Source organism: Grampus griseus (assembly GCF_964374135.1).
Source record: "Grampus griseus genome assembly, chromosome: 11".
Classification (NCBI taxonomy): domain Eukaryota; kingdom Metazoa; phylum Chordata; class Mammalia; order Artiodactyla; family Delphinidae; genus Grampus; species Grampus griseus.
Window position 1 is genome coordinate 30,670,245 of NC_139005.1, and position 24,360 is coordinate 30,694,604.

The window sequence follows — 24,360 nt, forward strand, 5'->3', positions numbered from 1 at the left end:
TGTATTTTCTTGACTACTAATGAAGCTGACTATCTTTTCATTCAGGTTTTCTGTTTGGGGTTTTTTTAAACATCTTTATTGGAGTATAATTGCTTTACAATGGTGTATTAGTTTCTGTTTTATAACAAAGTGAATCAGCTATACATACACATATATCCCCATATCTCTTCCCTCTTGTGTCTCCAGGTTTTCTGTTTCATGAGGTGCTTTTCCAAGTATTTAAAATTTTTTTCTTTGGGTTCTTTGTCTTTTTCTTATTGTGTCTTTATACATTTAGGAATTCTTTGTCAGTTATATGTGTACTCCATAGCTTTATTTTTACTTCCTTAATGATATCTTTGAAGGAAAGTTCTTACTTTTAATGTCATTGAATTTATCAAAAATTTTTTTGCTTTTTCTTTTACTCTTTTGTATTCTATTCTTCACACAGCAGTTAGTATGATTTTTTTAAAAACACAAGCCAGAATTTATCATTTCCCTGCTTAAAAGCCTCAATTACTTTTCATTGCTTTTAGAATAAATCTGATTTAAACATATCTAAAAGGACCTAAAGGTTCTGCATGCTGCCTGCTTCTCTGACCTTATTTTTTACTACTCGCCCTATTGTTCATTGTATTTCAACCACACTGAGCCTCCTTCTGCCACTCTTCTTCCCTTTCTCTGGAAAATTCTCCCTTGAGATAGTTTTATGTCTGGCTTATCAATCTTGGGTCTCAGCTAAAGTATCTTAGACTGGCTTTCTCTGATCACTACATCAAATAGCTCCCCACCCTCCAGTTACTCTCTCTTCAGTACTCGCTCTTATTCATCACTCTTTTCAAAGTCTGGTATTTTCTTATAAATTTGTTGATTCTGTTCTCTTCCCCCACCCCCTATTAACATATATTCATAAAAAAGGGGTCTTATCACTTTTATTCATTCTGTATCTCCTGTGCCTAGAATTGTGTGTAACATAGGCACTCAATAACTAAATAACCTATGAATGTCATCTGTCCCCAGACTATTTTTCAAAAAATAATCTAACTCTATTTGGATCATTCTTTTGAATATTTATAAGAAAGAAAAAGACTCATGGCCCTTTCCCAAAGTGTTGATCTCTAGTCATGTCATTTTCTTATTCCTTGAAAATTTCATACCTTCCTTTGTCTCCTCAAGCCTCTCTTCCCCAACCCTGTTCTTTATTCCTTCATGCTCATTAGATGACCGTGTCTCATATTTCAAAGGAGATAGAAGCTGTCAGATGAGAATTATCTGAAATTTCTATCACCAGTTCTATAAACCATCTTATATCTTCACCCATCTTCTCTTTCCTTCCTGTAACTAAGGAAGTAGTTTCCTTTTGTCAAGGTCTCTCTATCTGTGATCTGGATTCCATTTACTTCTGCTTTCTCAGGGACCTCACTGCATCAATTACTTCACCCCTTTCTTGTATCTTCAGCTATTCTGGGTCAACTGGAGGTTTTGCATCGATATCATACATACTCAATTCTCTCCTGTTGAAACAAGTAAAAGCTCTCTCTGGATCCTTTCCCTTTTCTGCTATGCCCCTTCCCACTTACCTCCCGTTCACTTCTCAGTACACTCCACTATACAGCTCTTGCTAATGCTGAAATTGAACTTCATGTTGTTCAATTCCAAGATATTTTTCAGTCCAACTTACTTTAATATGTCATTATCTCCTGCAGTTTACCATTACCTCCATCTTTTCTTTTTGTAGGTGTGTGAGATATAAACAAACCATTCAACACTTCATAAAGTGGACAGTCTCCATTTGGAGAACTGTACACTCCCTTTATCTCAAAACAAGCTTTTACCTTGCTTTCTTCAACACATTCTCCAGATTCTATTCCTGTCTCTCTAGCTGCTGCTTTTAAATAGCTATTATCAAGTTAAAAATTGATTATTTCCTGAGGTTTTTCTAATTATTTTCTGTTTGGCTGTACCAAATGAAACTTGATAGAAAAATTGAGCCTAACCTTGTCAGGTAAATCAATTAGTCACATACCTTTGTTCTTTCTGGGAACACAAAGATTAGAGGCTATCATGATATCTAGAGTATGAGGATCCATTCTCTTCAGCACAGTGTCCCCTGAAATAAAGACTTACTAGCTTTGTAGATAGTCGTTGTACTGGTCTTCCTTATTCCTAGAACCTTATATTTCTATCCTCTGGCTTACTCTTGACTCATCCATCTACCTTAGAAATAATTTCATAAGAAACCTTCCCTCTCCTCCTCTGCCTGACCTCCCACCACCTACCCATAGGTTGACTACCCTTTTGGGGTAGATCCTATAACCTCCTATCACATGGTATTGTAATTATTTGTGTCAGTGTCTCTCTCACCATAGTCTTATTCATCACAAAGTATACTGCCTTAAGAAATAGCATCTTAATTCTAAGATATCATCAATTGTAAGATCCATAGTCAGTTTTTTCAAGGGAAAAAAATATTTACATCCTGAAGGTACTGTCATTTCATTGCTGAACCATAGTATGATCTTTTCTAAGACATTTAAGTCCAATTTGGGATTGCAAATCACTGAAACAAATTATAAACAGATATATTTTATATATATATATATTTTATATAAACAGATATGTTTATCTACGGTTAATTTTGCATAACAACTTTGTTGCTTGAGAACTGGTATGTTTCTTACAATTCTTACAAGTTTTTTACAATCTTAAGTCTAAGTCTACAGTATAAATGTCTATTATAATTAATGATATTCTGAAAGGTTAATGTGAAAGAGCTTTAATTTCTTGGAAAAGCAATACTTCCTCTTTAGTTTTTTTGCCATCTTGGACCTTCCTCATTTTTGATATCTCACATTTATAATCACATTTATGGCAGTGTATTATGAATTATTAATGGAAGAGAAGATGTTTTCACAATTTGTTATAGTGTTAGTACATAGTAGTTGCTCAATAAATAAGTTTTAAACAAATAAATGCCTTTGAACTTGGTAAATTAAGGGTATAATCTGAAAGAAAAGAATGAAGATAAGGAAGAATAATTAAGTTCAAACAACCAAGAAGAGAATAAATGCTGGATGATAAAAGATAATTATGTACAAGTCTGCTTTAAAAAAAATTGTAGTCATGGAGGTATAACAAAGGGAATTAAATTGGCTTTGGCTGCAGATTATTTCTCACATAGCTGCTTTTTTTTCCCCCCTCTTCTCATCTCAGTTGACTTTTAATGGCACCCAGCTGAGAATATCTTTAAGGATTTTTATATCTATAGAATAGCACACTTTGTAGAAAAACAAATTTGTAGCCTGTCAGATTTGTTTTATCAGATTTTTAAAAACTTTCTACATTCAGATAATTTTTGATACCTGTGAATGTCTTTATAAAGTTCTGTCTTAAAAGTATTACATTTAACAAAAGAAAGATTATAAGAGGCTGTGAAATTTAGACTCTTTAGGCAAACTGCAAGTTATCATGATTGATTTTAATTTGTAAACATATAAAGCGTGTCACAAAAATATAAAAATATCAAGTCAAGGGCTTCCCTGGTGGCGCAGTGGTTGAGAGTCCGCCTGCCGATGCAGGGAACACGGGTTCGTGCCCTGGTCTGGGAAGATCCTACATGCCACGGAGCGGCTGGGCCCATGAGCCATGGCCACTGAGCCTGCAAGTCTGGAGCCTGTGCTCCGCAATGGGACAGGCCACAACAGTGAGAGGCCCGCATACTGCAAAAAAAAAAAAAAAAAAAAATCAAGTCAATTATTTGATTGTATTATTGCTTTTTATTATTTATGATTCTGCCTGAAACCATATAGTTGCTGCAATAACTTTTTATTTATAATTACTTTAGGAATATTTTGAAAAGAAAAGGTTAAAATCAAAAATGGAATTACTGGGAGTTTCATCCCCTGTCAAAAATTCTGCTGTCAGTTTAGACCTCCTTAACCTGTATATGGTAAATCAGATATCTTGCCAGAAGGAAACACCTGGTAAGTAAGTTTTTCTAATACCATTTTGTTTTGATTCTGATGTGATTATAAGACTTAGTTCTCTAATAAGTGTAATTTTAGAACTCAAAGGATGTGGAAAGTAAACTAATTTTAAAACTTGGTTGCCTGGTTAAATAAGATTTGTTAATTTTTGCTTAAAATCTGTTGTTTAATCCATTTACTTTTATTTTTAGGTTAAGTGTTTTATAAAATTAATTTTATAAGGTATGGTTAGACTTATTACAGTGCAGCTGTTTCAGTTATTACATTATTCTGTCTAGGCAGATAGTTATCAAAGTTTAGCTAAAGAGAAGGAAATAAATGTATTTACTATCTTATACTATTTAGAGAATTTGTTTTAAAGGAAGAGCTGAAAGGATTTTTGTCAGTTTCCTATCTCACAATCTGAATAATTTCGTAGGCATTCCTGGGGTATTAACTATGGTAGTCTAATACTTCAAAATAAAATTCCTTTTGGCATGCACTTTGATTCTTTAAGTAAATAAAAAGTTTAATCAGAGTATTTTTTTTTCTCTAAAGGGAACTTGTGTCTGATATTTAATTTTTAAAATAAATGCTAAAATGAGAGCTTAAAGAAGTAAGAGAGTTCATAAATGATGGATAGAAATTGATCATACTGTTCTTAGTATCCCCTCTTTTCCTTTCTCTGCCATTTTTGTTTCTCCCTCCACAGATGGCAGTTTACACAAGTAAAAAACTTTTACTGTAGTAAAAGTAAATATGTTATTCATGGAGTTTGGGAATAAAAGCTTTTGTTGTAAATCTGTCTGTTGAATTTACCTTTTATTTTCTTCACTTGTATAATACAGTGTTATCAACTATAGTCACCACATTTTACACTAGATCTTCAGACCTTAATCATCCTACAGCTCAAAGTTTGTGCCCTTTTACCAGCCTCTCCCTATTTCCCCTACTCTCCAATCCCCAGCCCCTGGGAACCACTTTTCTACTCTGTGTTTCTATGAGTTTGACATTTTTTTTTTAAGACTCTACATGTAAGTGATTCTACATTTTTTTTTTAAGATTCTACAGTGCACAAGGGTTCCCTTTTCTCCACATTCTTGTCAACACTTGTTATCTCTTCTCTTTTTGATAATAGTCCTTCTGACAGGTATGAGAAGATGTCTTATTGTGGTTTTGATTTGCATTTCCCTGATGATTAGTGATGTTGAGCACCTGTTGGCCATTTGTATGTCTTTGGAAAAATGTCTATTCAGGTCCTCTGCCCATTTTTAAATTAGATTGTTTATTTTTTTGCTAATGACTTATGTGAGTTCTTTATATATGGTGGATATTAATCCCTTATTAGATACATGATTTGCAAATATTTTCTCCCATTCCATAGGTTGCCTTTTCATTTTGTTGATGGTTTCTTTTGCTGTGCAGTAGCTTTTTAGTTTAATGTAGTCTCACTTGTTTATATTTGCTTTAGTTGCCTTTGTTTTGCTGTCAAATCCAAAAAATCATTGCCAAGATGGATGTCAAGGAGCTTAAACTTTATGTTTTCTTCTAGGAGTTTTATGGTTTCGAGTCTTATAATTTTTACTTTTTTTTTTTTTTGGCCACGCTATGTGGCATGCGGGATCTTAGTTCCCAGACCAGGGATCAAACCCTTGCCCCCTGCACTGGGAGTGTGGAGTCTTAACCACTGGAACGCCAGGGAAGTCCCTAGGGTCTTATAATTAAGGCTTTAATCCATTTTGAGTTGATTTTTGTGTATGGTGTAAGATAAGGTTCCAGTTTTGTTCTCTTGCATGTGCTGTCTGATGATGAATTTATCTTTATGTATTTTCTTTCTCCCTTACTTTCTTTTCACTTATGCATTCAACATATGTTTACTGAATACCTACCATAAGTATTGTGTTGGATGCTGGGAATAGAATAGGAAGTGACAAGGTCGGGACATGATACCCCAAAATATGTCACCTTGGCATTTTGAATATTTTAAGCTGAAGGAATTTGAGAAGCAGCATGTGCAGGAAGGATTCTCATGTGAGAGGTACCCTATATCTGGAGGAAAGGAACATCTTTATCTCCAAGACAGAGGGGCACTGAGAGGAATCTAAATGAACGGGACTGCTGTTTCCCCCAGTTTACTACACTTTGCTCATACCCTTTTTTTGTCCTATCACATTCTTTATGACTTTCCATTGTTCGTCAAACCTAGCATTAAAATGCTCAGGTTTAAACACTTCTTTGGGTCTTCATTTTCTTTTTGAAGTTTTCTATGTAAAACCTATATTAAGTAAATTTGAATGTTTTCCTCTTGTTAATCCCTGTTTTGTTACAGGGGCCCCAGCTGGGAGTTTAGAAAGGTAGAGGATAGAGATATTTCTACTCTCCTACAAAAGCAAGACTTTATTAGTGAGAACTCATGACTGCAAACAACAGACATTTAAAAATATATACTTATTTAATGTTGTGATATGAATGCTTGTGTCCCCCCCCCTCCAAACTCATATGTTGAAATCTTAATCCCTAATGTTCAAGAGGGACATTTAGGAAGTGATAATGTCATGAGGGTGGAGCCCTCATGGATAGCATTGTATCCTTATTAAAGAGACCCCAGAGAGCTCTCTTTCCCTTTCTACCATCTGAAGGCACAGTGAGAAGATGACTGTGAACAGGAAGCAGGCCCTCACCAGACACCACATCTGCCAGTGCCTTGATCTTGGACTTCGCAGCCTCCAGACTGAGAACTAAATTTCTGTTGTTTATAATCCACCCAGACTATGGTATTCTGTTACAGCAGCCTTGAAGGGACCAAGGCACTTAACTAAAAGGAAGGGCTGTGGTGCAGCAGGGCCTCAGAGACTGCTTGGATCAGGGACTTGAATACAGCCAAGATTCTTTCTCACTTCAGATATTAGCTTCATTCTCTCAGACTGTCTTCGTCATTGAGGCTTAAAACATTACCTTAGGGACTTCCCTGGTGGTGCAGTGGTTGAGAGTCCGCCTGCTGATGCAGGGGACCTGGGTTCGTGCCCCCGTCTGGGAGGATCCCACATGCCGCAGAGCAGCTGGGCCCGTGAGCCATGGCTGCTGAGCCTGTGCGTCCGGAGCCTGTGCTCCGCAACGGGAGAGGCCACAGCAGTGAGAGGCCCGCGTACTGCAAAAACAAACAAACAAAAAAACACATTACCTTAAAAAATTAATATTGCTCATCTCTCCTAGTTTTGCTACCAGGGAAATACTGAGATCTGTTTCTCTGGTTCTGAACTTTAAAAAATTCCACTGGAGGGATGTTGCCTTGCCCTACTGGTGCCAGGGCCCAGCACTGGAACAATTACTTATTTTTTTAACTTTTTATTTTATACTGGAGTATAGCTGATTAACAACGTTGTGACAGTTTCAGGTGCACAGCAAAGCGATTCAAACCTACATATATATGTATTCATTCTCCCCCAGGCTCCCGTCCCATCCACGCTGCCATGGAACAATTACTTATAACCAGAGGGAACAATTATTAATTCTTCTTGGGTCAGATGGGTACCCATTATTTTTTCCAGAAAGGCAGGGTTTTATAACATAGAAAGTCTCCACTAGAACTACATAGTTGGTGCATGTGTAAAAGCATTTCACAGAAGAGTTGTCAAAAGTACTGAACAGACAAAATAGAGACTTCTTCTATAAAGAGAGACAAGGATTCTGCTCTATAAAGTTTAAAAATCTAGTGAGGGAAATAGAGTTAATCAAGTACTGCAAACTATGGTAAGTGCTATAATAGAGAACTTATATAGCTTTATGGGAATGTATCAGACAACATCTGATATAGTCTGGGCGTCAGGGAAGTCTTGGAGGAAGTAAAAAGTAGAAGTGAGTAGAGCCCCTTTCACGAGGAATATATAAGATAATGAAGAAAAAGAGATAGATTTGACTTACTGTGATAGTATTGTAATGACTTCTAGCATATATATCTGTAGAATATAGGTGGTTTTCAGTAAATTTCTAAAATGTACATTTATTTAATAAACATAGTATATCAAACAACGCTTTTAAAAGATTTTATTATTCTTATAGATTTTTATAAATTGTAATTGTAATTTTTTTCATTATAGAAACTGTGAGAAAACCAATCCACGTGAATATGAATAGAGACATAAAAATGCCCCTAAGAAAGCATGATATAGAGCTTCCAATGTCGCCTCCCTGTGTACCATCTAACCTCTGCATTGATGATGTAGAAAACAAGTAGGTTTTAGCTAAGTTGTATATTATTAGGTATTTAAAATGGGTCATTATTAACACTCATTTATTCATTGGAAAATGTACAAAGGATTTATCCTTCTAAGCTTCAGTTTTTATTTGTTCGGCTGTTATAATATTATTAAACTATTAAGACCTTTATCAAATGACCAAATGTCCACACTAAGTTTTTGTACACAGTTTCACTTTCTTTATCATAACAATGTCTCTCTTGTAATAATGTAATTTTTAGAAAACTCAGTAATATTATAACCCTGGAATGAAGAGAGTTACTTAGAGTTCCATATGTTTTCAAGTATTTGTGTAGAACAGTATGAATTTTAAATAGATATAAAAAGATGGTCAATTTTATTGCCAGCTATATTTTTAACCTTAAAATTTTATTTTCGTTAGTATATACTATCAAAGACTAAGCAGCAAGGAAGAATTTGATCCAGTTCAGGTGAGTTTTTTTTTTTTTTTTTGACAATTGTGACATGCCACCAAATGATATAAATTTTTCAAATACTGGAGAAAATTATAGTCCTCAAAATTATTCTTTTAAAAGTTTTTAATGTAAGGAACCTATACATTAAAATATTTTAACTGATTGCTTATGAGAAACAATTTGGAGTTCTGGTAAAGTAGACTAGGCCTACATGTGCATAACATTTGATTCTGCTTGTTACTGACAAACTGCAAAGGATAATTCATTAGGAGATTCCTACTTTGGGTTCATGTGATCATTGAGTAATTCATCTCTTCAAACATAGTGATCAGATTATTTTATTTTACATCAAATTGTGATTTTCAATATTCACATTGTTTCTAAGATTATTTTTTAAAGTATTGCAAATGATTATTTTTTAGCAAATAATTTTTAAACATTTTTATTTTTTTAAATTGAAATATAGTTGATTTGCATGTCATGTTAGTTTCAGGTGTACAACACAGTGACTCAGTTATATATATATATGTATGTATGTGTGTGTGTGTGTATATATATATATATATATATATATATATATATATATATATATTCTCTTTCAGATTCTTTTCCCTTATAGGTTATTACAAAATATTGAGTGTATTTTTCTGTGCTATACAGTAGGACTTGTTGATTATCCATTCTGTATATACTAGTGTGTATACATTAATTCCAACTTCTTAGTTTATTCCCCCCTCCCTTTCCACTTTGGTAACTGTAAGTTTGTTTTCTATGTCTGTGGGTCTATTTCTGTTTTGTAGATAAGTTCATTTGTATCTTTTTTTTTTATTCCACATATAAGCTATATCATATGATATTTGTCTCTCTCTGTCTGACTTCACTTAGTCTGGTAGTCTCTAGGTCTGTCCATGTTGCTGCAAAAGACATTATTTCATTCTTTTTTATGGATGAGTAATATTCCATTGTAACTATAAACCACATCTTCTTTATCCATTTATCTATTTGTAGACATTTAGGTTTGCTTCCACATCTCAGCTATTGTAAATAGTGCTGCAAAGAACATTTGGGTGTATGTATCTTTTCGGATTATGGTTTTCCCCAGATATATGCCCAGGAGTAGGATTGCAGGATCATATGGTAGCTCTATTTTTAGTTTTTAAGGAACCTTCATACTGTTCTCCAAAGTGGCTGTATCAGTTTACATTCCAACCAACAGTGTGTAGGAGGGTTCCCTTTTCTCCACACTCTCTCCAGCATTTATTGTTTGTAGACTTTTTAAGGGCCATTCTGACCGGTGTTGGGGTGATGCCTCATTGTAGTTTTGATTTTCATTTCTCAAATAATTAGCAATGTTGAGCATCATTTCATGTGTCTTTTGTCTACCTGTATGTCTTCTTTGGAGAAATGTCTATTTAGATCTACTACCCAGTTCTTGATAGGTTATTTGTTTTTTTGCTGTTGAGCTGTATGAGCTGTTTGTATATTTTGGAAATTAATCCCTTATCAGTCTCATCACTTGCAAATATTTTCTCCCATTCTGTAGGTTGTCTTTTGATTTTTTTATGGTTTGCTTTGCTGCAAAAGCATTTAAGTTTAATTAGATCCCATTTGTTTATTTTTGTTTTTATTTCCATTATTCCAAGAGATGGATCCAAAAAGATATCGCTGTGATTTATGTCAAAGAGTGTTCTGCCTATGTTTTCCTCTAGGAGTTTTATAGTATCCAATCTTACATTTAGGTCTTTAATCCATTTTGAGTTTATTTTTTACATTGTATTAGAGAATGTTGTAATTTCATTCTTTTACATGTAGCTGTCCAGGTTCCCCAGCACCACTTACTGAAGAAACTGTCTTTTCTCCATTGTATATTCTTGCCTCCTTTATCATAGATTAATTAGCCATAGGTGCCTGGGCTTTCTGTCCTGTTCCATTGATCTATATGTCTGTTTTTGTACCAGTACCATATGTTTTGAATACTGTAGCTTTGTAGTCTGAAGTCAGGGAGACTGATTACTCCAGCTCTGTTTTTCTTTCTCAAGATTGCTTTGGCTATTTGGGGTCTTTTGTGTTTCCATACAAATTTTTTAAAATTTTGTTCTAATTCTGTGAAAAATTCCATTGGTAATTTGGTAGGGCTGGCATTGAATCTGTAGATTGCCTTGGACAGTGCAGTCATTTTAACAACATTAATTCTTCCAATCCAGGAACACAGTGTATCTTTCCAACTGTTTGTGTCACCTTCAGTTTCTTTCATCAGTGTCTTATAGTTTTCAGAGTACAGGTCTTTTGCCTTCTTAGGTAGGTTTATTCCTAGATATTTTAATCTTTGTGATGCAATGGTACATGGGATTGTTTCCTTAATTTCTCTTTCTGATCTTTCATTGTTAGCATATAGAAATGGAACAGATTTCTGTATATTAATTTTGTATCCTGCAACTTTACCGAATTCACTGATGAGCTCTAGTAGTTTTTGGGTAGCATCTTTAGGATTTTCTATGTATAGTATCATGTCATGTGCAGTGACAGTTTTACTTTCTGTTTTCCAGTCTGGATTCCTTTTATTTCTTTTTCTTCTCTGATTGCCATGGCTAGGACTTCTAAAACTGTGTTGAATAAATATCATATGATATAGCTTATGTTTGGAACTTTTAAAAAAAGACAGAAACTGTGTCCACAAGAGTGGACATTCTTGTCTTGTTCCTGATCTTAGAGGAAATGCTTTCAGCTTTTCACTGTTGAGTATGATGTTATCTGTGGGTTTGTCATATATGGCCATTATTATGTTGAGGTATGTTTCTTCCATGACCACTTTCTGGAGAGTTTTTGTCATCAAGGGATGTTGAATTTTATCAAAAGCTTTTTCTGTATTTATTGAGATGATCATATGGTTTTTATTCTTCAGTTTGTTAATGTGGTGTATCATGCTGATTAATTTGTGGATATTGAAAAATCCTTGCATCCCTGGTATAAATCCCGCTTGATCATGGTGTATGATCCTTTTAATGTATTGTTGGTTTCGATTTGCCAATATTTTGTTGAGGATTTTTGTATCTAAGTTCATCAGTGATATTGGCCTGTAATTTTCTTTTTTGAAGGTATCTTTGTCTGGTTTCTGTATCAGGGTGATGGTGGCCTCATAGAATGAGTTCGAAGTGTTCCTTTCTCTGCAATTTTTTGGAATAGTTTCGGAAGGGTAGATGTTAACTCTTCTCTAAATATTTGGCTGAATTCTCCTGTTAAGTCATCTGGTCCTGGACTTTTGTTTGTTGGGAGTTTTTAAATCACAGATTCAATTTCAGTACTTATGATTGGTCTGTCATATTTTCTATTTCTTCTTGGTTCAGTCTTGGAAGATTGTACCTGTCTAAGAATTTGTACATTCCTTCTAGGTTGTCCATTTTCTTGGCATATAGTTGTTTGTAGCAGTCTCTTATGGTCCTTTGTATTTCTGTGGTGTTGGTTGTAACTTCTTTTTCATTGCTAATTTTATTGCTTTGAGTGCCCTCCCCTTTTTCTTTATGAGTCTGGCTAAAGGTTTATCAATTTTGTTTATCTTTTCAAAGGACCAGCTTTTAATTTCATTGATCTTTTCTATTGTTTTCTTGGTCTCTATCCCATTTATTTCTGCTCTGATCTTTATGATTTTTTTCCCTTCTACTAACTTTGGGTTTTGTTTGTTCTTCTCTCTGTAGTTGCTTCAGGTGTAAGGTTAGGTTGTTTGAGGTTTTTCTTGTTTCCTGAGGTAAACTTGTATCACTATAAACTTCCTTCTTAGAACTACTTTTAGCAAATAAAATTTTAATCAATTAGAAAATGCACAGATTGTGATTAAAGCTTGAAATATTAAGGTCTAAGGCTATATTATTCATTACCCTTTCTTTCCTTTGAATTGCTAAAGTTATACTAGAGAAAGATAACAACAGTGACACTAAAATCTCTTGGAAATTTTTTCACCTGTAATGTGGGTTAATGAAACTCAGGTTTCCCATCTTTAGGAGATGGCATGTAGGAGAATGGGGCTTGAGGATGGAGGGGACCAAGTGTGATAAAGGCAAATGAAAAGGAGCTCTTAAGTATAATCTTAGTTGATAACCTCTCTTGTCCATTACTGATGGGCTTGCCTTTCCTTGGGACTTTTTCTGCAACCCATGATCTTTTTGCACTTCTATTTTCACTTTCATCTTCTCTGGTTTTCACATTTTGGCAAACCAAATTATTGTATCTTCTTTCATATAGTCATCACAAGTCATGGACTCATATAGAATGTTTGAACCTCAATTCAACAGAACAGAAAACTGCAGTTTCACTCCACCATCTTTTTCAGCTGAATTATCTTCCAATAGAAATATTACAAAACTAAATTTCATTCCCAGAATAGCACCTAGTCTTCAGAAAGTTGCATATGAAGAGAAACAGAATGAACAGATATCTTTGGATCACGAGTTCTTAGCATTTTGATATTATTATATTTTTATGATATATTCCTTTCTCTTTTTATAGATTTAAAAATATTAGTTGCGAATTGCTATAGTTATAGCTAAAATAAGATATAAATTAAGTGTAATTGTTCCTCAAAGGTCAAAAACTTAATTCTCTGCACTGTAGAAGATTATGAATCCAAAAACTGGAGTGTTCTTTAAAAATCTTTGAAAAAAATCATTTTTTATAAAATTGATAGTGAAATTGAAAATCGTTCAGTGTGTTATATAGTAGTATGATTGTAATCACAGTAAATATCTAGTTGGTGATGTAATGGTGGCCCGGTAGACATGTTATGGAAAGGCTCTTGTGAATAGCAGTACATAATCTCAGTGATATCATAGTAGCCTGTTAAAGTATGAGTTGTGATGGCTTGATTCTTTTTATGATTTGTCAGATAACAACGTTATATGCACTTCAATTATAATTATACAAATATATTTATATAGAGATGTGTAGTGCTAAAATATTGTTCAATCATTGTGTACTCTAAAGTAAAAATATGAAAATGTCCAGAATTTAAAATTCTGAAATATATCTGCCATAGAACATACCAAGAAATGATTTTTTATTAAATTTATATAGAGTTTAAAAATAAAATTATTAAAGATTACTAATGTATAATGATAGGAAAATGGTTGTATAAACACTGTCTTATTAATAGGAATATTTAGTTTGAATTTCTCCCATTTTTAGCATGCAGTAGTTTTATGCCATATTTATGTAGTTATTATTTTTAAATTATAATTATAAATTTATAAATTATAGTTATATATCATGCCATATTATAGTTATATATAATATATAACATGATTCAATTTTATTAAAGTATGTTTTCTGTTTTTCAGAAGAGATAAAATGAAGTATTATGTTTCAGTGATATGTGTTAGCCTTATTAATTTGAGCACCCAATAATTTTTGAAAGATGCAATGAAAAACATCCAAGTACCCATTCAGTTTGTATTTTATAAGACTAAAACTTGCATCCTAGATCAGTTTATAGGCTAGAGAATGAAATGCTCTGTAATCTCCTACTTATAGACTGCAGGTTAGTGATTATCTCCAGAGGGGTAAATAATGTTATTCTTAATATGACAGAAGAGAAAAAGAGAGTTTAATGTCTCTGTCCAAGGCATATTGTCACATTGTGACCTTTTAATGAAGTATTTAATAGTTCATTTGGAGGGATTTCAAGAAAAGTGAGAAGAATTAAAATGAAATTATATGATAAAAAAGAAATTGAGTTGAAAAAACATTTTAGAAGAAAAAGTGTTCTGGGGCTCACTTCTCACTTCCCTAGAAAAGTAGTATTTGAGCCCATATATAATATTCCCTTCTCTTTTGATTTGTTTGTTTGTTTCTCACTTCAAGGGATGCACCTTTGTCTCTGCACCTCTGTCACTGTCTTTCTGAGGCTGAGATGTGAGATGTATTATCAGACTTTATTTTCAGCTCTCCCTGACTTCAGACCTTTTTTTTTTTAAGACTTTCAGTATCTCTTCTTGTCTCCCCCTCTTTTTCTCCTATTTCTGTCACTGATTGTCTTTGGACTTGTCATTTCTATGTTTGATGACTTGTAGATAAATATATACTACAGATATAAACTATTGTTGCTGGATAGATTAGTGCTGGGCCAATATAATATATTTATATGGTACTTTCCACATTAATAAATGGATTATCTCAACTGCTTTTCACAATAGTCTTCCAACACTTTCTCCATTTTGTATTCAAATATTTGATATTTGGAAATATTAAAGTAGCAGTATAAAATTACTCAGTAAATGGAAAAACTGAGATAAGTATAGCTGTTTTCTTGGGAGAGATAATGTATTTTTTGTCAGAGAAATTTAACTTTTATTTACTCAAGATCCTGGTGTACTGGGTATTTTTTTAATTTTTTTTTAATCTCTGAGAAAATGTTTAGCTGACCATAGTATCAACCCTGTTATTTCAATAATTACTCAAATACTGATATTGCTTTCATTGTTATAACAGTATTTATTTTGTTTTCAATTAGGACACAATTACTTTATTTTAGACTAAAATAATACATTTTTGTATATATATATGTTCACTTAAATGGCATTTGTGATAAATAATTTAACTTGTATATATGTACATTTACCACTTTGGCAGGCTCTTCCTTTCTTTTTGCAGCTCAGTAGTGTTAATTATTCTAATTCCTTGGTTTCTAAATTAAATGAAAGTCAAGATACTTTCAGTCCATCATATGAAACAGCACAATTTGGACCATTAGTTGAAAGATTAAACAGGTAAGCAAAGATGTTGAACGTAATAAAGAACCTGTAGCATTCTTTCCTTGAATTATTAATTTGACTTTTAATAGATACAAATATCTTTTGTTAGAAATGTAAGCAGACCTAAATATTACTTCTAGAAAAAAAACACTATCAGTAAAATGTAGCATTTCACTAAAACACTTATAAGTAATTATTTTCTAATGTGCACATTTACCTTTCATTTATTTATTTTAAAACATATTTGGAACCAAGGTGTTTTGTACCTGTTTTATAATCTCCATGACTTACTTGCTTCTTTTGCTGTGTCGTATCATATTAATTTCTTTTTCATATTTATGATAGTTGATCAGTGTCTTATTTTTATTTTCTAGATGTCTGTATATAAACCCTAGTTATTTGTTTTAAATCCATTGAACTTGTCAAACCAGTTTGAATTACTCTTGGTAATTGTGGTGAGAAACCTTGACTCTGTAATCCTACCCATCTTCTTCATGGTAGTAAAAGGCAACACTATTCACTCAGCTGCTTAAGCCAAAATAAAAGTTGTCCTCGATTCCTTCCTTTTCTTCATCTTCCAATATACATTTCACCAACAAAGTATTGTCATTTCTGTATTCTGATAAACTTTAAAATTATTTACTTACATTTTCATCTCAAAGGGTTCCATCCCAGTCTAAGCAACCACTGCTTCTTGCCTGGAGAATTGTAATAGCCACAAAACAGTTCTTTTTGTTTTCTCTTTGTCCTGAGATAAATTTTTTTTACAACTTTATTAATGTATAAGCAACGTACAACAAAGTGAACTTATCTGAAATGTGCACTTCAATAAGTTTTGACCTGTGTTAAAAATAATGAACTTATTTATCATCTCCAGTAGTTTCTTGGGCACCTTTGTAATTGCTTCTTCTGGTCACTTCACATCCCTTACTCCCATCCCAAGACAACTGCTGATCTGCTTTCTGTCACTATTGATTAGTCTTTAAGTGGCATCATACAATATGTTCTCCCTCCCTTTTTTTTGTTTAGCTTTTTTCACTCAGCATAATTATTTTGAGATTCATCTATATTGTTTATTGTATATATCAATGTCTGTTTCTTTTTATTGCTGAGTAGTATTCCATTGTATGGACATAGCACAATTTATTCATCTGTTGATGGACATTTGGATGTTTTTCTCCCAGTTTTGGCTATTCCAAATAAAGCTACTATGAACATTGATACTGAAATCTTCGTTTGGACATATGCTTTCATTTATTTTGGGTAAATATTTACAAGTGGAATAGCTGGGTCATATGGTAGGTGTATGTTTAACTTTTCAAGAAACTGACAAACTGTTCTCCCAAGTGATTTGTGTCATTTTTACATTCCCATGAGCAATGAGTGAGAGTTCCATTTGCAACACATACTTGACAACACTTGGTACAATCAGTTTTTTTAAATTTACACCATTCTAGTCAACATGTAATGGTGTCTCATTGGGGTTTTAATTTTGCATTTCCCTAATGACTAATGATGTTAGCATCTTTTCATGTGCTTCCTAGCCATTTATGTATCTTTGGTGAAATGCTTACCCTTTTTGTTTTCTTAATGGTGTCTTTTTGACACCAAACTTTTTTACAAAGGTTTTAATTTTGATGAAATCACACTTATTAATTTTTTAATTTATGAATCATGCATATGGTGTCAAAGTTAACAAATCTTTGCCTAAGACAAGGCCAGGAAGATTGTCTCTTATGTTTTCTTCTGTCTTGTAGTTTTCAATCTAATATTTTTTATTTTATTTTATCTTTAAATTTATTTTATTTATTTATTTTTAGCTGTTTTGGGTCTTCATTGCTGTGTGCAAGCTTTCTCTAGTTGCGGCGAGCGGGGGCTACTCTTTGTTGAGGTGCACAGGCTTCTCATTGCGGTGGCTATTCTTGTTGTGGAGCACAGGCTCTAGGCACACAGGCCTCAGTAGCTGTGGCACATGGGTTCAGTAGTTGTGGCTTGTGAGCTCTAGAGCACAGGCTCAGTAGTTGTGGCGCATGGGCTTAGTTGCTCCATGGCATATGGGGATCTTCCTGGACCAGGGCTTGAATCCATGTCCCCTGCATTGGCAGGCGGATTCTTAACAACTGCACCACCAGGTAAGCCCTCAATCTAATTTTTTTTTTTTTTTTTTTTTTTTGCGGTACGCAGGCCTCTCCCGTTGCGGAGCACAGGCTCCGGACGCACAGGCTCAGCGGCCATGGCTCACGGGCCCAGCCACTCCATGGCATGTGGAATCCTCCCAGACCGGGACATGAACCCACGTCCCCTGCATCGGCAGGCAGACTCTCAACCAGTGTGCCACCAGGGAAGCCCCTCAATCTAATATTTTTGAGTTAATTTTTATGTATGGTGTGAGGTAAGGATTTAATTTCACCATTTGCATTTGTGGAAAGAGAAGAATAACTTCTCCCCACTGAGTGCTTTGAGACTTTAGTTGAAAATTATTTGACCAAAAATATGTTTTGTTTTCCCTGTAATCTCAATTCTGTTTTATTTATCAATCATGTCTATCTTTGTTTGTCACACTGTATACTAAAGCTTTAGTATAAGTTTTGAAATTGGGACTTGTATTAGTCCTCCAATTTGTTCTTCTTTTTCAAAAGTGTTTTAGGTTGTCTTAGCCCTTTGCATTTTCATATAAGTTTTAGGATCACCCGGTCAGTTTCTGGGGAAAAAAAAACTTTAATTGGATTTTTATAGGGATTGTGTTGAATCTATAGGTCAATTTGGGAGAAATTTTAACATTTTAACAACCAAATTTAACAATTTTAACAAAGTGATTCTTCCAATCCATGAGCATGAAATGTTTCTCCTAATCGATTTTTCTGTATGTCATAGGAGCTTTATTCTTAATAGCCCCAAACTTCAACTAACCCAGAAGTCCATTAAGAATAGAATATTATATAATATTCATGTAACGGAATAGTACATGGAAAAGAAAAAGAATGGACTGCTAATGTATGTAATAGCAAGCAAGAACATGAATAAATCTCAACACAAAAAGAGAACCATTGTATAATTCAATTTAAATGAAGCTCAAAGACAGGCTAAAATAATGTATAGCAACAGTAATCAGAATGGTGGTTACTTTTGAGAGGTATGGACTTGGAGGGACATGAGAGAGCCTTCCAGTGTGTTTGAAGTGTGATTTTCTTTCTCTCCAGCTTTAATGACATAACTGACAAATAAAAATTATATATATTTAAAGTGTTCACTGTGATGATTTAATATACATACACATTTTGAAATGATTACCACAATCAAGCTAATTAACACATCCATCACCTCACATAGTTACCATTATTGTATGTGTGGTAAGACCACTTAAGATCTACTCTTAACAAATTTCCAGTGTAAATATAGTATTAAGAACTATAGTCACCATGCTGTACACTAGATCCCCAGAACTTATTCATCTTATAACTAGAAATTTGTACCCTTTGACCAATATTTCCCATTTCTCCCACTTCCCAGCCCCTGGCAACCACCATTCTACTCTCTGCATTTTTGAGTTTGGCTTTTTAGATTCTACATATAAGTAAGATATACAGTATTTATCTTTCTGTGTCTGACTTTTCACTTAGCAAAATATCCTCCATGTTCTTTCATGTTGTCACAAATAGAAGGATTTTCTTTTTTTTTTTTTATTTTGCAGTACGCGGGCCTCTCACTGTTGTGGCCTCTCCTGTTGCGGAGCACAGGCTCCGGACGCACAGGCTCCGCGGCCATGGCTCATGGGCCCAGCTGCTCCATGGCATATGGGATCTTCCCGGACCAGGGCACAAACCTGTGTCCCCTGCATCAGCAGGTGGACTCTCCACCACTGTGCCACCAGGGAGGCCCAGGATTTTCTTTTTATGGCTGAATAATACTCTATTTTATTTAATCTTCTTTAATTTTTCTCAGTAATGTACAGTAGTTTTCAGTGTATAAGCCTCATGGTTATATTGTTAAATTTATTCCTACATATTTAATTCATTTTATGTTGTTGTGATGGGAATTATTTTCTTTTTTTTAAGTTTTATTGAAGTATAGTTGATTTATACTGTGTTAATTTCTGCTGTACAGCAAAGTGACTCAGTTATACACACACATACATATATATGTGTATATATATACACACATATATATATATTCTTTTCCGTATTCTTTTCCATTATGGTTTATCACAGGATATTGAATATAGTTCCCTGTTCTGTACAGTAGGACCTTGTTGTTTATCCATCCTATATATAATAGTTTGCATCTACTAATCCCAAACTCCCAATCCTTCCCTCCCCCCCAGCAGCCCCTTGGCAACCACAAGTCTGTTCTCTATGTCTGTGAGTCTGTTTCTGTTTCATAGATATGTTCATTTGTGTCATATTTTAGATTCCACATATAAGTGATATCATATGGTATGTCTCTCTCTTTCTGACTTACTTAGTGTGATAATCTCTAGGTCCATCCATGTTGTTGCAAGTGGCATTATTTTATTCTTTTTTATGGCTGACTGATATTCCATTACATATATATCTTAATCCATTCATCCATCAGTGGACATTTAGGTTGTTTCCATGTCTTGGCTATTGTAAGTAGTGCTGCTATGAATATAGGAGTGCAGGTATCTTTTTGAATTATATTTTTTTCTGGGTATATGCCAGGAAGTGGGATTGCTAGATCATATGGCAACTCTATTTTTAGGTTTTTTGAGGAACCTCCATACTGTTTTCCAGAGTGGCTGTACCAAATTACATTCCTACCAATAGCATAGGAGGGTTCCCTTTTATCCACAACCTCACCAGCATTTATTTGTAGCCTTTTTAATGATGGCCATTCTGAATGGTGTGAGGTTATACTTCATTGTAGTTTTGATTTGCATTTCACTAAGAATTAGCAATGTTGAGTATATTTTCGTGTGCCTATTGGCCATATGTATGTCTTCTTTGGAGAATTGTCTATTTAGGTCTTCTGCCCATTTTTTGATTGGGTTATTTTTTTGTTGTTACTGAATTGTAGGAGCTGCTTGTATATTTTGGAAATTAAGCCCTTGTCAGTTGTATTATTTGCAAATATTTTCTCCTAATCCATAGTTTGTCTTTTCATTTTGCTTATGGTTTCCTTTGCTGTGCAAAAGCTTACAAGTTTGATAAGATCCCATTTGTTTATTTTTGCTTTTATTTCTATTGCCTTGGGAGACTGACCTAAGAAAACACTGGTACAATTTATGTCAGAGAATGTTATAACTATGTTCTCTGCTAGGAGTTTTATGGTGTCTTATATTTAAGTCTTTAAGCCATTTTTGAGTTTATTTTTGTGTATGGTGTGAGGGTGTGTTCTAACTTCATTTATTTACATGTGGCTGTCCAAATTTCCCAATACTACTTGCTGAAGAGACTGTCTTTTATTGTGTATTCTTGCCTCCTTTGTCAAAGATTAATTGTCCATAAGCGTGTGGGTTTATTTCTGGGCTCTCTATTCTGTTCCATTGATCCATATGTCTGTTTTTGTGCCAATACCACACTGTTTTGATTACTGTAGCTTTGTAGTATTGTCTGAAGTCTGGGAGGGTCATGTCTCCTGCTCTGTTCTTTTTCCTCAGGATTGTTTTGGCAATTCTGGGTCTCCCATGGTTCCATATAAATTTTAGGATTATTTGTTCTAGTTCTGTGAGAAATGTCATGGGTAATTTGATAGAGATCACCTTAAATCTGTAGATTGCTTTGAGTAGTGTGGCCATTTTAACAGTATTAATTCTTCCATTCCAAGAACATGGGATATCTTTCCATTTCTTTGCATTATTTTTAAGACTTCCTTTATTAATGTTTTGTAGTTCTCAACATATGTCTTTCACCTCCTTGGTGAGGTTGATTCCTAAGTTTTGTGTGTTTTTTATGTGATTTTAAAAGGTATTGATTTTTTTACATTCCCTTTCTGATATTTCATTGTTAGTATAAAGAAATTCAACTGATTTCTGTGTGTTAATGTTGTATCCTGCTACCTTGCTGAATTTATCAATTCTAGTAGTTTTTGTATGGAGTCTTTAGGGTTTTCTATATATAATATCATGTCATCTGCATATAATGACAATTTTACCTCTTCCCTACCAATGTGAATACCTTTTATTTCTTTTTCTTTTCTGATTGCTGTGGCTAGGACTTCCAATACTATGTTGAAGAGAAGTGATGAGCGTGGGCATCCTTGTCTTGTTCCACATTTTAGCGGGAAGGCTTTCAGCTTTTCACCATTGAGTATTATATTGGCTGTGGGTTTGTCATAAAAAGCTTTTATTATGTTGAGATATGTTCCCTCTATACCCACTTTTGTAAGGGTTTTTATCATTAATGGATGTTGAATTTTATCAGATGCTTTTTCTGAATCTATTGAGATGATCATGTGGTTTTTACCTTTTCTTTGGTTGATGTGGTGTATCACATTGATTAATTTGCATATGTTGAACCATCCTTGTGACCCTGAGATGAATCCAACTAGGTCATGGTGTATGATCTTTTTTATGTGTTGGATTTGGTTTGCTAATATTATGTTGAAAATTTTTGCATCTATAGTCATCAAAGATATTGGCCTGTAATTTTCTTTTTACTAAAAAACCAATGGATCAATGATGAAATCAAGGAAGAAATTTTAAAATGCCTTGAGGCAAATGACAATGCAAACACAACCAAACAAAATCTATGGGATGCAGTAAAAGCAGTTCTTAAAGGAAAGTTCATAGCAGTACAGGTCTTCTTTAAGAAACAAGACAAATGTCAAATAAACAACCTAACCCACCACCTAAAAGAATTAGAAAAAGAAGAACAAACAAAACCTAAAGTTAGCAGAAGAAAGCAGATAATAAAAATCAGAGAGGAAATAAATAAAATAAAGATTAAAAACAATAGGAAAAAATCAGTATAACCAAGAGTTGCTTCTTTGAAAGGGTAAACAAAATTGACAAACCTCTGGCCAGGCTCACGAAGAAAAGAGAGAAAACCCAAATAATGAAAATAAGAAATGAAAGGAGAAATCATAACTGATACCACAGAAATACAAAAATCCATAAGAGATTACTATGAACAATTATATGCCAACAAATTTGACAACCTAGAAGAAATGGACAACTTTCTAGAAACATACAGCTTGTCAAGACTGAATCAAGAAGAAAATGATAACTTGAACAGACCAATCACTAGAAATGAAATAGAATCTGTAATTAAAAATACAAAAACAAGAAACAACTCCCTACAAACATAAGTCCAGGGCCAGATGGCTTCACAGGTGAATTCTACCAAACATACAAAGAACTTGTACTGATCCTCCTCAAACTCTTCCAAAAGATTGAAGAGGAAGGAACACTCCCAAAGACATTCTATGAAGCCATCACCATCACTCTAATACCAAAACCAGACAAAGACACTACCAGAAAAGAAAATTACAGGCCAATATCTTGGCAATTATTTTGTTAATATTATTTTTGGATTATTCATTGCTAGTATATAGTTATACAATTTTGTATATTGAAATTGTATCCTTTGACCTTGCTGTATTATTCTACTAGTAGTTTTATGAGTTCTTTAGGATTTTCACCATATTGGATTATGCTGTCTATAAATATAGATATTTTTACCTTTCCCCTTTCAATCTGAATGCCTTTTGCTTCTTTTTGTTGCCTGACTGCAGTGACTTGAACCTCTAATACAGTGCTGAATAGCAGTGGCAAGAGTGAGCATGTTTACATTGTTCTGAGTCTTAGGGAAAAGCATTTAACCTTTCACTGTTAAGAATGATATTAGCTTTAGGTTTTTTGTAGGTGCCCTTTGTCAGGTTGCCCTCTATTCCTAGTTTATTGAAAGTTTTTATCATGGATTTTTGCCAAATGCTCATTCTGTGTCCCTTGAGATTATCATGTAGTTTTTTTCCTTTATTCTATTAATATATATTACCTTATTTTCAAATGTTAAACCACCTTGCCTTCCTGCAATAAAGGCTGCTTAATTATGTTACAGAACCCATTTCATAAAATGCTGGATTTATTTTGCTAATTTTTTAATGATTTTTACATCTATATTCATGGGAAATATTGGTCTGAATTTTTCTTTTCCTTTGATGTCTTTGTCTGGCTTTGGTAACAGAGTAATACTTCTGGCTTCATAGAACAAGTTGGAAAGCATTTCCTCCTCTATTTAATGGAAGAATTTGTGGAGGACTGGTTATTTCTTCTTTAAGTATTTTTGCACCTGGCCTTTTCTTAGTGGAAAGACATTTAACTAATAATTCTTTTTATTTTTAGTTGTTATAGGTCTAATCAGATTTTAAAATTTCTTCTTGAGTACTTTGTGTTAATGTGTGTTTTTATAGGAATTCATCCATTTCATCTAAGTTGTATAATTTGTTTGCATAAAGTTGTTCATAGTATTCCCTTGAAATCCTTTTAATTTCTATAAGGTAAGTGTTGATATCCTTGTTTAACCTGTTTAATTCCAGATCTGTGTCTTTTCTACTTTTTTTCTTGGTCAGTATAACTAAAGATTTGCTAATTTTATTTGCTAAGTTTTGAGTTTCATCAATTTTCTCTATTTTTTTTTCTATTCCATTTCTGCCCTAATGTTTATCATTTTCTTTTTCTACTTACTTTGGATTTAGTTTGGCCTCCTTTTGTTTCTAGTTTCTTAAGGTGTAAGCTTAACTTATTGATTTGATATTTTTCATTTAAATTTTTGACATTTAAATATTTTGACATTTAAATATTTTTCATTTAAATATTTGACATTTAAATCTGTAAAGCAGTGCTTAGAGGTCAACCAATGATTAGTTGAAGGTTGTGTTTAAACACCTTGAGCTAATAAGACTTCCTCCTGGGCATAAGACCTTACATTCAGCCAGGTATGAGTGGATACCTCACATTCAGCCAGGATGAGTGTTATTTTTCAAAGACATTTTGAAAAATGTCTTTGAGTGGCATTGTTTCCAACTAGAAGTTTGCTGTCATTCT

At 33.7% G+C, this 24,360-nt stretch overlaps 1 protein-coding gene across 1 annotated transcript in view; it reads left to right on the plus strand.

The window, feature by feature from the left end:
• The window catches only part of REDIC1 (regulator of DNA class I crossover intermediates 1), a gene marked incomplete at its 3' end in the record, with an annotated part of 72,885 nt that overhangs the window by 882 nt on the left and 47,643 nt on the right, over positions 1 to 24,360 (plus strand). Inside the window, 4 exon segments of the mRNA XM_082666923.1 lie at positions 3,824 to 3,962; positions 8,042 to 8,174; positions 8,583 to 8,631; positions 15,256 to 15,371. Of these exon segments, the coding sequence (XP_082523049.1) occupies positions 3,857 to 3,962; positions 8,042 to 8,174; positions 8,583 to 8,631; positions 15,256 to 15,371 (404 nt within the window). The 5' untranslated portion in view covers positions 3,824 to 3,856.